Here is a 16,985-nt window from a genome sequence, read left to right on the forward strand (position 1 = left end):
GTGAGCCACCATGTGGTTGCTGGGATTTGAACTCTGGACCTTCGGAAGAGCAGTCGGGTGCTCTTACCCACTGAGCCATCTCACCAGCCCGAGGGTGCACTCCTATTAGCCCAGGAAGAAGAGTGCTTTTAGTCTAGACCAGCTTAGGCTACACAGTGGCTTCCAGGCCCAGTTTTGCATACATGCTTTCTAAGACCAGCCTTAGACCCTTCCTGCAGAGGTAAATGAATCCACTTCTTGCTCAGGTCTCTTGATGTCTTTAAGAGCAGGACCTATGTGAGGAACAGTGGGTACTCCAACACAGGGTGGCAGAATGCACACAGGGCAGTAGGTGCATTCAGCTAAAAAGGCTTCTAGAACCTTCCACTGCCTCTCAGAGAACTTGGTCACCACTCTAAATTGTTCGCCCAGGTCTCCCTCCATTCTAACCTTGTGTACCATGTTCTTGGACCTAAGGGTTGTTTGTATATAGGTGACCTTAAAGTGATGATCGTAACTCTTGCTTTATGGGCAGGCCCTGCAGGTTGATGAAACAAACTTCCATCTTAGTCGGTATAGGGTGGACTGGTGAGCTACCTCCCCCAGCCTACTCCTGGATCTGAGCTTCAGAAATAAAAGCGGGTCCCATGAGGTTAGCATGGGAGGACTCTGGTTCCTAGAGTGCTGGTATTTAGGCTGGTAGTGGAGAGATCTGTTAGATGAGGGACCAGCATCAGGAGAAGGCGGCTTGAGGTCCGAGACCAGGCCTTCTGTGTTTGCATGCAGCTACTGGAGCAACGCTCAAGTTCCGCACTTGTATTGGAGGGTCTTGTGTTTGCTCCCTGTGGAATGTCCAAAGCAGGGCCAGATTCTGGGTGAAACTGGTGGTGTTGGCCCAGGAGTCACAACCCTAACCAAAGATGTGACCCACAGGCCAGCCATGTGAGTGGCGCTCCATTGATAGCAGCATCGTTCTGCCTCTCACCCCGGGCTCCCCCAAGGCACTGGCCTTGGAGCACGCGCTATGCCTCACAGGCGATGGCTTGGCTCACCTGCAAGCTGTGGACCCCCAGCAGCTGCTCTGCCTCATCCCTCATGTGCAGGTGTTCGCCCGTGTGGCCCCCAAGCAGAAGGTATGTGCAGGACCCTGGGGCGGGGCACTGGGGGTCTTGGGGATGGCTGCAGACCCATCAGTGTCATGTCTACCATGCAGGAATTTGTCATCACTAGCCTGAAGGAGCTGGGTTATGTGACCCTTATGTGTGGAGATGGCACCAATGATGTGGGCGCACTGAAGCACGCTGATGTGGGTAAGCTCCAGTAGCTGGGGGCTTTGTCTCCTTCACGACTAGTGTGGCGACATCTCACCTGTTGCTTGCTGGCCTGGAACTCGAAAAACAATGTCCCCAACTACCTCTTTCCTCCTACCTTCTGCTCCTCATGCCTATACTCTTCAGGTTTGAAAGGAGTTGGTGGTGTGGCTTTGTGTGTGAATTCTGCCTGGAATCCTTTAATGAGAGGCAGGGGGTGTGGCTTAGCAGTAGATGTCTTCCTTATATGTACAGAATCCTGGATTTCACTCGAACACTGAAAAAGTAAGTCATTTAGTTCATAACCTCCTAGGCAGCAGTGCTCACCCAGGAGGGGTCTGTCATCCAGAGCACAAGAGAATCAGGGATTCAAGTTTATTCTTGCCTGTGCAGTAAGTTTAAGGCTAGACTAGTTACATGGAACCATCCCCCCACCTGTCTTTAAAGAAGAACTCTTGAGGCGCTTCAAGGTGAGAGAAGGGTATAGGCATGAGGAGCAGAAGGTAGGAGGAAAGAGGTAGTTGGGGACATCGTTTTTCAAGTCCCACAACCAGGTTTGGTTGCCACAGGTCACTGTCAGGATAAGTGTTGACAGTCCTTTTGCTTTTTTCCATCTTCCCTGCATTGTCTGAAGTTCTTGCCCTCGTAGACTTTTCTCTCCAGTAAGTTTCTTTGGGGGCCAGCAATTTTCAGTTTAGGGTCTGAGACTCCCCTACCAACCCCGCCCCCCCCTTCATGAAAAGGTTTCTCTGTGTTGTTCTTACACTAGACTGGCCTTGTACTCCCAGCTGGCCTGGATCCACCTGCCCCAGCCTCCCAAGCACTATGATTAAAGGCATGCACCACTACTGCCTGTCTAAGGTTCTGATAAGATTTTTGTGCTCCTTTGGGCATGGATCTCTGTGTTGCATGGCCTAGAACTCAAGATCCCTCTTGCCTCAGATTTCAGAGGGTTAGGATAACAGGTGCGCCTCCACCCGCATGGTTTTTGACACATCTGACATCGGAACTGGTGTTTTCTTTTTTATTTATTTATTTATTTATTTATTTTGTTTGTTTGTTTGGTTGGTTTTGTTTTGTTTGTTTTTTTTGTAAAGGTCAGAGGACAACTTTATGGAATTGTTTCTTTTCACATTCACATGAATGCCAGGCATGTGTGGTAAATGCTTTAATCTGTCAAGCCATTCACCAGCAAAACAAGATGACCAGTTTCTGAGGGCCCATAGGGTAGTTAGGTGAAATGAGAGTACCTTGGAACTGGTGGGAGGTGGGCAGGTGGGCAGCCTGGTGTCTGTCTGGCTCTGCAACTGAACACTGGTACCTGACCGTGGGCCCTTTCCATTACTCCTTCCCAATGCATTCTCAGGTGTAGCCCTCCTGGCCAATGCCCCTGAGAGGGTTGTAGAACGGCGACGACGGCCAAGGGACAGCCCTGTTCTGAGCAACAGTGGCCCCAGAGTCTCCAGGTCCACCAAACAGAAGTCGGCACTCCTCTCTCCTGAGGAGCCACCAGCCTCCCACAGGGTGAGTGTTCAGATCGGAAATACCCACAACCCTTGCTAACCAGGGCTGACCCCTGTTGCCCACCCCACAGGACCGCCTGAGCCAGGTGCTGCGGGACCTGGAGGAGGAGAGCACCCCCATCGTGAAGCTGGGGGATGCCAGCATCGCAGCACCCTTCACCTCCAAGCTGTCCTCCATCCAGTGCAGTGAGTCCCTAGCTCCTCACCCTGCCCTGCCTGGAGCCTTGCTTGCCCACCACCCTGCCCACTCACTCCCCACTTTCCCACAGTCTGCCACGTGATCAAGCAGGGCCGGTGCACATTGGTGACGACGCTGCAGATGTTCAAGATCCTGGCCCTCAATGCCCTCATCCTGGCATACAGCCAAAGTGTCCTCTACCTGGAGGGTGTCAAGTTCAGTGACTTCCAGGCCACACTGCAGGGGCTGCTGCTGGCCGGCTGCTTCCTCTTCATCTCCCGCTCCAAGGTGGGCCCTGGACCACCTAGGGCTGACCATAGGGCGTTTCCAGAGCTCTTGTGGGTTGGAATTGTCATCCCCAAGATATAGACAGAGACCTAGAGCCCAAAGGCAGGAGTGTCCCTGAGATTGCGCAGGATCTACAGACAGGGTCAGGCCTGGCTAGCTGCTAGTGATACAGGTTAGGGTATACCACTGTCTGAGTTTGGGGTTCAGGCAAGTCACAGTCCTAGGGCAGAGGAAGTGAGGAATGAAAGCAGGCAGATGACACTCAGCCCTGTGAGGGAGAAAATGTCACAGGCTTCAGGGCTGGCCTCAGGGACAGCCAAGGAGGCCTTCTGAGGAAAGGGTGCTGCCACAACCAGGAGGCTGCACTAGTTGCTGAGGTGGTGAAATAGATACCCCAGGGGCCAGAGGGTGTCTGTGTCAACTTCCCAGTAAGGTGAGGAAAGGCTCACAGGACAACTTAAACAAAAGATCTGTCTTGGCTTAGGCGTCCAGAAGTTTCAGGCCATATTTAGAGCTATTCACCCACAGTAGCTAAAAGAGGAAGGCCTGCGATTGTCCCCAAGGCTCTGCTCCCTTTATGTGGGCCCCACCATCTAAGCTTTTACATGTCTGGGCATGAGGTCAGAGCCTTAGGTCACTTTCCAAAGCCCTACCATAATATGTCCCTTGAGTCTTCTAGGGACATTTCAGATCCCACTCTAATAAGGAATCAATAGACCTTAGATCTAATTAGATTAGATTCTAATAAGGAATCTAATCAGGCTCAATAGACCAGGCCCAAGGCTATGAATGCATTTGTGGGAGTAGAGACTAAATCTGTCTCCTGACAGCCCTCCATTGCTACCATAGCATACAGACTATTTTGGACATAGGCAGCCCTTAGATCCGGACCAAACAAGATGCCTGAGGCAGGAGTATCGCCTCACTGTTGAGAGTATGCTGGCTGACTGTCAAGTCCTGCCCCACAGCCTCTCAAGACTCTTTCCCGAGAGCGGCCCCTACCCAACATCTTCAACCTGTACACCATCCTTACGGTGATGCTGCAGTTCTCTGTCCACTTCCTGAGCCTGGTCTACCTGTACCGTGAGGCCCAGGCACGCAGCCCTGAGAAGTAAGTGGGGTTCCAGGAAGAGGAAGAGGCAGCGGGAAGCTACAGTGGGTGCCTGAGCAGGAGAAGGGTACTGACACCCACATACCCCTGCAGGCAGGAGCAGTTTGTAGACCTGTACAAGGAGTTTGAGCCGAGCCTGGTCAACAGCACTGTGTACATCATGGCCATGGCCATGCAGATGGCCACCTTCGCCATCAACTACAAGGTGAGGCCCTGTGCCTGTCCACTCCCACCTGGCCTAACCTGCTCAGCCCACCCTCCCCAAGTAGCTGTGTCTTTTCATTGCAGGGTCCACCCTTCATGGAGAGCCTTCCTGAGAACAAGCCCCTGGTGTGGAGTCTGGCAGTGTCATTGCTGGCTATCATTGGCTTGCTCCTTGGTTCCTCACCTGACTTCAACAGCCAGTTTGGCCTTGTGGACATCCCTGTAGAGGTGAGTGGTTCTGAGCAGTGGCCCTGGCTCAGCCTGGCCCAGCTCAGCCACAGACCCAGCTCAGCCTGCTTCCTCCTTGACAGTTCAAGCTGGTCATCGGCCAGGTCCTGGCCCTGGACTTCTGCCTGGCACTCCTGGCTGACCGTGTCCTACAGTTCTTTTTGGGGACTCCGAAGCTGAGAGTGCCTTCCTGAGAAGATGGTGCTGGTATCCACTGCCTACCCTGGCTGCCACTGAACAGGAAAACCACCGCTGCCCCAGGAGGGAGCACTGCTCCCATCTCCACAGTGAGGCAGCCCTGCCTTGCTTTTGGAAGACTGAGTTGGGACCCTTGTGGGCATCCGCTGGCCGGGCTAGTAGAAGAGTCCTGGCTAGCACCTTTGGTAAATAAATCGGCGTCTGCAATTTTATAAAGCTTGCTTCCACTTATATCTGTGCCACACAGGGCCCCCTGGAAATTGGAGGGGCCAGGTGGTCACTCAAGGGCCTAGGATTACCACAGGCCCAGAGGAGAGAGACCCCCTCTGCAGGCATTCCTGGACCTAGGACCTCAGGTTTTCTAGTGTCGCGTATATCCTCTCTCTCGTCAGGCGCGCCTTCCGAAGTGCTGGTGGAATACTGTCCCAGAAGGCACAGATCTCACTCAGTTTGTAACCACCATCTCATATCACAAATGTGGCTGTCACTGGCCACCATGGATAGCCTCCTTACATGCATGGAGGTCACAGTGCAAGGTGTTTGTGGCCTTGCCTGCCCTAAAACCACTGACTGCTTTGAAAGGGAGCCGACCACCTCAGGAGCCTCACCCAATTAGACAATGGTTTGCACTTTTACTTGAAGATTTATTTTATTCTGTCTTCAGGCTGAACCAGAAAAGAAGACATTAGATCTCATTATAGATGGTTGTGAGTCACCACGTGGTTATTAGGGATTGAACTCAGGACCTCTGGAAAAGCAGACAGTGCTCTTAACTTCTGAGCCATCTCTCCAGCCCTGGTGTGCATCATTAATGGCAGCATTCAGCAGGCAGAAGCAGGGGATCTCTGAGTTGGAGGCTAGTCAGTCCCACACACCAAAATCAAACCAAGCCAGGCCACTTGAGTGAGACACTTGTCTCCAAAACAACAACAAAACAAACAAAAGAAGCCTGCCCTGGGGATTTGGGGTTTATTGCAGTCCTTCATTGCAGTTCTTCACAGGAGTGCCCTGGATCTAAAAGCCTAGGCAGGGTGTTAAATCTAGACGCTGGGTGTGGAATGTTCTGGGGCAGGCATCTCCGGCTTGCTGGAAGAGTGCTACAAGGACTTAGGGTGCCACAGAAATCTACAGAAGGGACCCCTGGCTCGCTGGGGCTCCTCTACCGGGTAAACTCTGGAGGCTAGTCAGAAATGCGATGGCGACTTCCGGGAGGGGCGTGGTCGTCTCGAGGCGTGGCATAGCTGGGGCGGGGCGACACCTCTGGGTCGGCAGAGGCAGGAAATCGGGGCTGGTCCCGGGCGGCGCGCAGCCCTGTCCCTTTCTCAGCTCCGCCGTGCGTTCCCCACCCCACCCCCTGCCCCCCCGGGCATCGCCATGGACTCAGCGGAGACAGGTACAGGGGTGGGGACCGAGGGGGGCCTCCCACCACCGCTCCTCAGTTCCTAAACCAGAAAACCCAACTTACCCGAGCTATCTGACAGCCGGGAAAGGAGTACTGACAGGGGAAGGAACGAGGGGATCCCCGAGCACCTTGGAGACCCCCGAAGCGCACAGTGCTCACGACGCCAGCCTCCAACCCTCGGATTGCCCGCCAGAGCGGGCACCCCGGATGCCTGGGGGAAGGGGCCCAGGAAGGGGAAGTGGCCGCTTCTGCTTCTGATCGTAGGATGGATGGGGGCAGGGTGTCATGGCTAGTATTCCTGCAGGTAGCCCCGAGGCATCAGGCCAGGGGGCGGCGGCAGAATTATGGCTAGAACTGGGTTATGTTTCCGGCTGTCTTTGTGTATCGAGTGTCATTCAGTCCTGTCCCTCGTGGTTTCAGCGGACTCGCGTGTGTTTATACCGCAGGCTAAGTGCCTGTGTGTCCCACGTGCTTTTCCATCTGCCTGGGGTCCATGTGGCTCCATTGTCAAGCCAGCCCTCTATTCCAGCATTCATATGGCAGCTGCATCTGTTTCCTTCCTTTGCTTATGGGTCCTCCCATGCATGGTGTCCCTGTGGCTGTGAGCAAACGCTTCTCTGAGATTTTACCTGGATCCATCTGTGGAATCAGAAATGACCCCACAGAAACTCGAGCTCTCTCTCCTCTCTCAATCTCTCTCTCCCCCCTTCTTCTCTCCCGCCCCCTTCCCACCTCTGCTTGAGAGTGGTTGGGGTACATTTGGATTGCTTTGCCTCTGGTTGGCTCATGTTTTCTTACCCTTCCCTCCCCCAGAGCTAACCCCAGCTCCTGAGGGCAGGAAGAGATACAGTGACATCTTCCAGAGCCTGGACAACCTCGAGATATCATTGGGAAACGTGTGAGTCTGAGCCTGTGTCACCACATTGGGCAGAGCTCCCCAATTATGTGGGTATCATGCTGTCCCACATCTGGACACCCTGACTTCCAGCCTCCTGACTAAGACAGGAGCCCCCCCCCCCAAACACCTGGGCCCTCTGGTATTCTAGATACATAGGTATTTGGGGTCTATCTCGAAGACAAATGATCCTGAGACACACACATGCAACCTCGTGATTCCTTAAAAAATGGTAGAAGCTGCTATGAGTGTCAATTCTGTGAGCCCCTAAATTGCCTATGGCCCTTCCAACCCTTTCTCAAGTCTTACTTTTAGGAAAGAACCTCACCTGGGGATGTAACAGGTGCATAGCATTCCCAAGGCCCAGGATTTAATCCTGCCTGTGCCACATTAGGGAAGGGGCAGGGGGTGAGGTTCAATTGATAGGATGCGGCTCTGACATACACAAAGGCCTGGATTCCATCCATAGTACTGCATAAACCAACCAGGGTGTTGCTGCATGAATGTAATTCCAGCACTTAGGAAGCAGAGGCTGAGAATCAAGCCAACACTGAGTTGACGGCCTGCCAGGAGACAAGAGCCTCTGCTTCAAAACAAACTGCAGCCTCGCCTGGCTCCCCTTACATTCTCAGATCACACCTTCTAAATCACAGATAATAGCAAAGATTACCTCTTCCTTCTCTCTAAACTGTCCTAGTGCCCCAGGACTTTTCCCCAACAAAGGAGAGTTTGGACAGAAATGGCTTCCTGACACCAGTATCTTTCCCACCCCCAGAACTTTTGATCCCCTGGCTGGAGACCCTGTACTCAGAGAAGACCTGGAGCCTGACAAAGCTGACACAGCCACAGTGGTGACTGAGGAGGTAGGGACAGGATCAGGGTGCTCCATGCCCACTTGCTTGCTGTTTTGCTCCCTCTTGATGCTGTCTCTCATCCTCTTACCCTAGAACAGTGAAGCCAGTGGTTGGCGGGATCTCTCCCCAGAAGGTCCTGCACCCCTCACAGGTAGGGGAGGGTGTCAGACAAGAGTTGGGGAGTAAGATCGTTCCTTCATTGAGACATCTCAGAACTTGTTCTGTGCCAGATGCAGGGGACAGGGCAAAGCCCACAGTGGATCCACGCCCCTATCCTAAAGGATTCCCCAGTCTTAGTAGAGAATTTATAAATCATCATTATGATTCCAAAGGGAGCTTTAGGGAGCCATGAAGTATGGAACAGAAGCCATGGGTCTGGTCTTGGGGTTCAGGGAAGGCTTCCAAGGGGGAGGGGGAAGCTGGGCTCAAGGATTTCCCTATTTATCCCAGAGGAAGAACTGGATTTGCGACTCATTCGGACCAAGGGTGGTGTGGATGCTGCCCTGGAGTATGCTAAAGCATGGAGCCGCTATGCCAAGGAACTGCTGGCCTGGACAGACAAGAGAGCCAACTATGGTGAAGATTCCTTCTGCCTGGCCCTTGATGGCAAGCAGGACCCAAACCCCAGCTGCTTGTAGACCACTGTCTCTCCTCCTCCTCCTAGAGCTCGAGTTTGCTAAGAGTATCATGAAGCTCGCTGAGGCTGGCAAGGTGTCCATTCTCCAGCAGGTAGGTACCAGCCCTCTCCAGCCTGACCCCCCCACCCCAATCCTCCTCCACCCCCATCCGGTCAGTTCCTGAGCTAGCCCCGCACTCCACCCCAGAGCCAAATGCCACTCCAGTACATCTACACCTTGTTTCTGGAGCATGACCTCAGCCTGGGAGCCCTGGCCCTGGAGACAGTGGCCCAGCAGAAGAGAGACTACTACCAGGTACGCCTCCCCTGCCACCCAGGAGGAGGGAGCCCAAGCCCAGAGATGCTCAGGATCTTAGCCAGTGTTCCTTCACTGAGATTCAAGCCCCGCGTTCTGTGAGGCTGCAAAACACACACACAGAATGGTGCTTTCATTTGAGAGGGCATCAGGGAGGATTGGTTTCAGGGAGAGCAGATAACTCAGAAGGTAAGGAGCTTATGGCCGATCTTTGTGGCTTTGTGGGTTCTTTTTCCCACTCTTTACTCCCAGCACCCTCGAGCCCCGCCCCCATTTGTTCCGCCTAACATAAGTTAGGAAGAAAGAAGGAGAGGGGGGAAAGAGAGATCCCTAAATCTAATTTCTTTCCTTTTGTTTCTTCTTTGAGCACAACTACTAACAAACCACAACCCCCCACCCCAGAATGAGCAATAGCCACAGACCCCACCTTTTGGGGTGCTAGCATCTAAATACCATTTGAAAAGTTTCCAGAACTCCAAACATCAGACAGCTACTGAAACTATCTGCAGCTGGCAAAACCATGCTTCTGCCTGAGCACGAGGCAAAGCACAGTCAGCTGCTGGGGACAGCCTGAAGCAGCCCCGCATCCTCTCACACCTGGGGTGAAAAGGAAAACACATTCTTGTAATAGTTCTGTGTTTTTTAAAGAAACCAGGATTCCAGAATTCTCACTCTAGGTGTTTGCTGCCCAAGTCTGAAGACCTGAGTTCAATCCCTGAAACCCACATAAAGATAGAAAGAAGGAGAGCTGGAATGCCCTCTTTGGATGTATCTGAAGACAGCTACAGTGTACCTACATATAATACATAAATCTTTAAAAAAAAAAAAAAAAAGAAGAAGAAGAAGAAGGAGAGCTCCAACTTCAAAATGCCCTCCTCTGCCCTTCACATGCAAATCACGGCATGCGGCCTCTGTACACACATCGGATTAACAAATAAATAGCTCTTTTTAAAGGAAGGGCTGGAAATAGGGCACAGTAGTAGAATACTTAGCTAGCAAGGCCAGGGATTCAAATCCCCAGTAACAAAAAAGAAAAGAAAAGAAAAGAAAAGAAAAGAAAAAGAAAGAAAGAAAGAAAGAAGAACCCATCAAGGTAGCTCACCTGGTGAATGTGCTTGTCCCCAAGCATGGTGACCTAAGTTTGATCCTTGGACCCCACATGGAGGTATGCTCTGACTCCCACATGTCCTCTGTCCTCCACAAACATGCCACACATACACAAACACAATAGAGAGAAATAAGGACAGGAACCTAGTGAGACTCAGTGGTAAGAGCACACACTACTCTTGCAGAGGACCTGGGTTTGGGTCCTACCACCCATGACTGGCAGTCCACAACCACCTGTAACTCCAGCTCATGATGCTTCTATAGGTACCCAGAGGTACCCACACTCACGTGCACATGCATGCACACATAGACACAATTTAAGATAATAAAACATTTTTTTCTTTTTTTTCTTTCTTTCTTTTTTTTTCCTAGACAGGGTTTCTCTACGTAGCCCTGGCTGTCCTGGAACTCACTCTGTAGACCAGGCTGGCCTCGAACTCAGAAATCCGCCTGCCTCTGCCTCCTGAGTGCTGGGATTAAAGGCGTGCGCCACCACTGCCCGGCAATAATTAAAAATTGTAATTGAAAAAGTACACCAATAGAATCGTCAGGATGGGTGTTTCTCAAGAATAAAACCTCGGGATGTCTGGGTTCCTGAAGAAAAGATGGGATGATCGATCAATCACATAACTTTCTGCTCATGTACTTGGACCTAGGGTAAAAAGGCCTGGTTAGAAAAAAGAAACAAAACCCAACAGATTGAGACAAGGGTTCATGTCTAAGGGGTCAGGCAGGAAACAGCAGATGGGGCTCCTGAAGCTGCTTTCCCTCCCCATCCATGCCCATCCTCCACTCCACAGCCTCTGGCGGCCAAAAGGATGGAAATTGAGAAGTGGAGGAAGGAATTCAAGGAACAGTGGCTGAAGGAGCAGAAGCGCATGGTAAGGCCAGGCGTGGGTGGGCCCTGCCCGGAAGAACAGAGTCCTCTGCAGGCCAACGGCTTATGGTCCTCTTACTGCCTCCAAGAATGAAGCAGTGCAGGCACTGCGGCGCTCCGAGCTCCAATACATTCAACGGAGAGAGGACCTGAGGGCACGCTCCCAGGGGTCCCCTGAGGACCCTCCTTCCCAGGCATCTCCCGGATCCAACAAGCAACAGGAGCGCAGGCGGCGCTCCCGAGAGGAGGCACAGGCCAAGGTCGGAAACACGGTACCGAGATTCCCTAACGTCTGGTCGCTCACCTCTCTCTAACTCCCGACCACTTAAGCCTTGGTTTCCCCAGGCACATGAGGCAGAGGCTCTGTACCAGGCCTGTGTCCGGGAGGCCAATACTCGCCAGCAGGATCTGGAGACCACCAAGCGGCGGATAGTGTCACATGTGCGCAAGCTGGTGCTGCAAGGAGATGAAGTGCTTAGGCGGGTAAGGCCCTCCTCCACCGTCACTCTTGTTTCATTGTCCTTAGGCACCGTGTATACTCCTTTCCTCTGTTCCTAACTCAGCCCTGAGTCCCCAGAACACCATCTTTACTGTAGGCCCCATACCCTGATGACAGCCCAAGCCTAGTCCTACAGCCTACCAGTGACAGACCCTGCCCTCAGACATTGACTGCTTTGTAAGGGTTAGGCACAGCCCCCTGGAATCTAGGTCAAATATTCATCCTTGCAGGTGACGCTGGGTCTGTTTGAGCTGCGAGGGGCACAGGCAGAGCGAGGACCCCGCTCCTTCTCTGCTCTGGCTGAGTGCTGTGTACCCTTTGAACCTGGCCAGCGCTACCAGGAGTTCGTTCGGACACTGCAGCCTGGGGCCCCACCGCCGCCATCTCCAGCCTTCTGCTTCCAGGAGTTCACAGCTGTGGTGCACAGGTGTGCCCTAGGGCTGGGCTTGGAGTTTTAGTATATACTATACCTCACCTCCATTACCCTCTCTTGTCCCGCTCCCACCCCAGATGAGTCCCTTACTTTTCTAACTAGTCTCCATTGACTTCAATGTTTTGGAGATGTTTGCTTGTTTGTGAGATAGGGTTTCTCTGTGTAGCCCTGGCTGACCTGGAACTCGATCTGTAGACCAGGCTGGCCTCAAGCTCAGAGAGATCCTCCTGCCTCTGCCTCCCAAGTGGGATCAAAGGCATGCAAGGTGACTGCCTGACCCTGGGATACATTTGAAATAGGGTATCTCTAGGTAACCCTGGCTGGCCTAGAACTCACTTAGTGTCTTTTTATTTAAAGAATTATTTTTATTGACAAGTGTGTGTGTGTGTGTGTGTGTGTGTGTGTGTGTGCGCGCCACCTGTGTGCAGGTACTCTCAGAGGCCAGAAGAGGGCGTCAGATGCTGTGGGCTAAGCAGTTGTGAACCACCAATGTGGATCCTGGGAACTGAATGTGGGTCCTGGAAGAGCAGCCAAGAGCTCATAACCACTGAGCCACCCCTCCAGCCCCTCGTGTGTGTGTTTGTTTGTTTGCTTGCTTTTAAATGGTTCAATGGCTTTCATTAGGGGTGCTTACAGGATCATGGGAGACTTTTCATGAGTCATCCCCAGTCCTAGGATCTGGGGCTAGGACACTTAAGGGACCAAGATGGTCCTGGACACCAGAGCTTTCAGTCCTGTATCCTTAGAGTCGGGACCCAGACGCCATGCACAGTCGCTGTCGCCCAGGCCAGTTTCTGGGGATCAAGCCCTCAATCCTCTCTTCTCCCAGTTTCCCTCAGGACACAAAAAAGAAGTTTCCGGGGCCTCTACCTCCAAGGCTGGAGGAGGAGGGTTCCCCTGAGCCTGGCCCTTGGGAGGTTGCCAGCTTAGGCAGCCAGGGTAAGTTCTTTGAGGTCTGTGGGTAAAGGGCCTGGGCTTGGGCCAGCCTGATTGACCTGTTCTCACGCAGGTATCCCAGGCAGTGATGTGGACAGTGTAGGTGGTGGCAGTGAGTCCCGGTCTTTGGATTCTCCCACTTCCAGCCCAGGTGAGGGCAGGACCTGACCCTCCCACCCACATACACACCTGTGCCCTTTCACCTCCCACTCTCTGTCCTCCCGCTTGTAGCCAAGCACTGACCTTTAATCTCTAACCTACTTCTTGGCCTGATCTACCACACACTCTGATCCTCAAGTGTAGATGTACTCACTGTCTTGGTGGGAATTTCCTCTAAACCACCAGACAAAGGCCTGGCCCATTCCTAAACTCTTAACCTCTGGTCCCCGACCCTTTCTCCCAAGGATATCTGGGAGTTTTTGAAAGCCCTGAAAACCAAATCTGCCTCCATAGACCTAACCTGTCCCATGACCACCATAATCCTACCTTTGTGCTCCTCTGAGCCCAGGTGCTGGGGCCCGCCGGCTTGTGAAGGCTTCGTCCACAGGCACGGAGTCCTCGGATGACTTTGAGGAGCGAGACCCTGGTAATGCTGGACATGGGTGGGCAGGAGGGCTTGCAGGGACAAGATGGTGACCGTGACAGCCTTGATCTCTCTCCTTGCAGATCTGGGGGATGGGATAGAGAATGGAGTAGGCAGCCCATTCAGGAAGTGGACACTGTCCACAGCTGCTCAAACCCACCGACTGCGGCGGCTGCGGGGCCCAGCCAAGTGCAGAGAATGTGAAGCCTTCATGGTCAGCGGGACAGAATGTGAAGAGGTGTGGCCTAGACTGGGGACCTAATGACCTTGGCTGACTTTCACTAGATACACAGGCTCAAGATCCCTACAGCCTGTTTGCTCTAGGGCCTACCTTTGTCTGAAGATCGCTCACTCCTTCTCTCCCTTGCTCCCTCAGTCTCAGTGTTCATTTGTGTGTGTCTGTGGCAGAGGCAGGGTGTGCATTAGTGTCATGCTGTGAGTGAGTCTTAGAGGAGAATTTAAAGGAGCCATTTCTCTCCTTCCTCCATGTGAGCCCTGGGAGTCAAACCCAGGTCGTCAGGTTTGGCAGCAAGCACCTTTACCTGCCGAACCGTCTCTTTGGTCTCTTAAGCATCCTCTATTCCCTGGCTTTCTTGCTGACCTCCTGATAACCTTCCTGTCTCCAGCTGACCTCCTAACCCTGTGACCTCCCCCCTCCTCCAGTGCTTTTTGACCTGTCACAAGCGCTGCCTGGAGACCCTCCTCATCCTTTGTGGACACCGGCGGCTTCCGGCCCGGATGTCCCTCTTTGGGGTTGACTTCCTACAGCTCCCCAGAGATTTCCCTGAGGAGGTTCCCTTTGTGATTACCAGATGCACAGCTGAGATAGAGCACCGTGCCCTGGGCTTGCAGGTAGGTGACATCCTTATTCCTGATAGTCCCCACAAGTGACCTGTCCCCACTGATGGCCAGATCACAAGCCAGGTATCCCTTATCCTGCAGGGTATCTATCGGGTCAGTGGGTCTCGGGTACGTGTGGAGCGGCTGTGCCAGGCCTTTGAGAATGGCCGAGCACTGGTAGAGCTGTCTGGGAACTCTCCTCACGATATCACCAGCGTTCTCAAGCGATTTCTTCAGGAGGTAGGTGGTTCCAGGCCAGAGGTGGTGGGCAGAGCCATACCACCTCTGGTTGAGGACCCTCAGCAGCCCACCCACACTCCTGTCCCCACCAGCTCACTGATCCCGTGGTCCCCTTCCACTTGTACGACGCCTTCATCTCTCTGGCAAAGACCCTGCATGCAGACCCTGGGGACGACCCTGGGACCCCCAACCCCAGCCCTGAGATTATTCGCTCGCTGAAGACCCTCTTGGTGCAGCTGCCTGACTCTAACTACAGTACCCTGCGACACCTGGTGGCCCATCTGTTCAGGTGTGCATGGGTCCCTAAGCTTGGAATTGTGGCCCTCTTTCCCTGAACATGTAACTGCTTACCTGTGTGGTTCATATTAACCTTTGACCTTTCATATTTCCTCTGAACTCTGAACTGTGGATGCCCACACCTAACTTTAACACTGTCCATGTAACTTGCTGGTTTCTAGCCATGACCAGAGACTTTTTTGCTGTGGCCTGGCTAAGTCACCAGTCTAGCTTATACAGGTCCTACACTTATCATCTACTGATGCTTCCGATTCTATGCCTGACTCTTCTCCCTACACATCCTCAGGGTGGCCGCTCGGTTTGAAGAAAACAAGATGTCTGCCAACAATTTGGGAATTGTATTTGGGCCTACACTGCTGCGGCCACCAGATGGACCCAGGGCCACCAGTGCCAGCCCTGTGGCCTGTCTGCTGGACTCCGGTCACCAGGCTCAGCTGGTTGAGTTCCTCATTGTGCACTATGAGCAGATCTTCGGGATGGATGAGCTCCCGCTGGCCTTGGAGCCTCTGACCCAAGACCCTGGCTTGGCTCCTGCACACCTCGGATCCAGTCCCCAGCACCCAGCCTCACTTCTTGCCCAGGACACACAGCCCCTGACCATAGCCTTGGATTCCAGCCCAGACCCCAAACACCATAGTACCCTGGAGAAGTGCCCCGAGGTCACACCTCCTGAGGTAGGAATCGGCTTGCCCCGCAGATGTGAGGAGGGCCCTGTCTGTGTTTAATTCTCCTTCTTTTGCACAACTGGATATTGACTCCAGGGCTTGGTGTGCATTAGGCATGTGCTCAGCTCTATGTTACACCCCCAGCGCTCTCTTTAAGTTTCTTTTGGATTTTTAAGAAACATTCATTTAGAGAGTATGCAGACACATGCATGTCACATTGTGAGTGTGAAGGCCAGATGGCAACCTGTCCTTTCACCCACTGGATCCTGAGGACCGAATTCAGGTCCTTAGACTTAGTACCTCTAGCCACTGAGCCAGACCAGATTTCTCTTATTACATCTTAGTTTATTTATTGTGCGTGGGAGGGGAGTGCCATGTGATGGTCAGAGACTACTTGTAAGAGTAATTTTCCTTCTGCCCTGTAGGCCCTGGGAATTATTTGCCAAGCTTGGTGGGAGATGCCTTTACCTATCCAGCCATTTTTTTTTTTTTTTTTTTATCTTGGGACAGAGTCTCCTTGTATTGCCAGATTGGCCTTGAACTCATTCTATAAGCAAGGGTGACTCTTCTGCCTCAGCCTATTAAATAGCTGGGATGACACACTTGTCTTTTTTTTTTTTTTTTTTGTAATGTACATTGGTGTTTTGCCTCACGTATCTCTGAGGGTATCAGATCCCCTGGAACTGGAGTCATAGTTTTTGAGCTGCCATGTGGGTGCTGTGTATTGAACCCGGGTCTTCTGGAAGAGCAGCCAGTGTTCTTAGCCATGGAACCATCTTTCTAGCCCCAACTTACTGACTTACTTGCTTGTTTATTCTGGTTTGTTTTTGTTTTTGTTTTTCGAGACAGGGTTTCTCTGTGTAGCCCTGGCTGTCCTAGAACTCACTCTGTAGACCAGGCTGGCTTGCAACTCAGAAATCCGCCTGCCTCTGCCACCCAAGTGCTGGGATTAAAGGCGTGCGCCACCATTGCCCGGCTATTCTGTTTTTGTTTTTGTTTTGTTTTTTTTTAATATTTTTTTTATTACGTATTTTCCTCAATTACATTTCCAATGCTATCTTAAAATCCCCCATAGCCCCCCCTTCCCTACCCACCCATTCCCACTTTTTGGCCCTGGCGTTCCCCTGTACTGGGGCATATAAAGTTTGCGTGGGCCTCTCTTTCCAGTGATGGCCGACTAGGCCATCTTTTGATACATATGCAGCTAGAGTCAAGAGCTCCAGGGGGTACTGGGTAGTTCATAATGCTGTTGCACCTACAGGGTTGCAGATCTCTTTAGCTCCTTGGATACTTTCTCTAGCTCCTCCACTGGGGGCCCTGTGATCCATCCAATAGCTGACTGTGAGCATCCACTTATGTGTTTGCTAGGCCCCAGCCTAGTCTCACAAGAGACAGCTATATCAGGG

General features: G+C 52.5%; 2 protein-coding genes across 2 annotated transcripts in view; both read left to right on the forward strand.

Annotated features, from left to right (window-relative positions):
* Positions 1-5,231, forward strand: part of Atp13a1 (ATPase 13A1) — a 16,912-nt gene extending 11,681 nt beyond the window's left edge. Inside the window, exons 17-25 of the mRNA XM_029480251.1 lie at positions 909-1,112; positions 1,193-1,289; positions 2,656-2,813; positions 2,884-2,998; positions 3,082-3,278; positions 4,247-4,389; positions 4,483-4,594; positions 4,678-4,821; positions 4,905-5,231. Of these exons, the coding sequence (XP_029336111.1) occupies positions 909-1,112; positions 1,193-1,289; positions 2,656-2,813; positions 2,884-2,998; positions 3,082-3,278; positions 4,247-4,389; positions 4,483-4,594; positions 4,678-4,821; positions 4,905-5,015 (1,281 nt within the window). The 3' untranslated portion in view covers positions 5,016-5,231. The remainder of the gene's footprint in view (positions 1-908; positions 1,113-1,192; positions 1,290-2,655; positions 2,814-2,883; positions 2,999-3,081; positions 3,279-4,246; positions 4,390-4,482; positions 4,595-4,677; positions 4,822-4,904) is intronic.
* A 1,050-nt stretch (positions 5,232-6,281) lies between these two features.
* Positions 6,282-16,985, forward strand: part of Gmip (GEM interacting protein) — a 14,070-nt gene continuing 3,366 nt past the window's right edge. The window contains exons 1-19 of the mRNA XM_021170008.2: positions 6,282-6,412; positions 7,235-7,319; positions 8,092-8,179; positions 8,264-8,321; positions 8,621-8,746; positions 8,835-8,899; positions 8,995-9,102; positions 11,010-11,090; positions 11,176-11,346; positions 11,432-11,569; positions 11,816-12,012; positions 12,848-12,957; positions 13,028-13,105; positions 13,463-13,540; positions 13,621-13,775; positions 14,201-14,389; positions 14,480-14,617; positions 14,710-14,906; positions 15,201-15,588. Of these exons, the coding sequence (XP_021025667.1) occupies positions 6,394-6,412; positions 7,235-7,319; positions 8,092-8,179; positions 8,264-8,321; positions 8,621-8,746; positions 8,835-8,899; positions 8,995-9,102; positions 11,010-11,090; positions 11,176-11,346; positions 11,432-11,569; positions 11,816-12,012; positions 12,848-12,957; positions 13,028-13,105; positions 13,463-13,540; positions 13,621-13,775; positions 14,201-14,389; positions 14,480-14,617; positions 14,710-14,906; positions 15,201-15,588 (2,469 nt within the window). The 5' untranslated portion in view covers positions 6,282-6,393. The remainder of the gene's footprint in view (positions 6,413-7,234; positions 7,320-8,091; positions 8,180-8,263; positions 8,322-8,620; positions 8,747-8,834; positions 8,900-8,994; positions 9,103-11,009; positions 11,091-11,175; positions 11,347-11,431; positions 11,570-11,815; positions 12,013-12,847; positions 12,958-13,027; positions 13,106-13,462; positions 13,541-13,620; positions 13,776-14,200; positions 14,390-14,479; positions 14,618-14,709; positions 14,907-15,200; positions 15,589-16,985) is intronic.

Source organism: Mus caroli, chromosome 8, assembly GCF_900094665.2.
Source record: "Mus caroli chromosome 8, CAROLI_EIJ_v1.1, whole genome shotgun sequence".
In the NCBI taxonomy this organism is placed as follows: domain Eukaryota; kingdom Metazoa; phylum Chordata; class Mammalia; order Rodentia; family Muridae; genus Mus; species Mus caroli.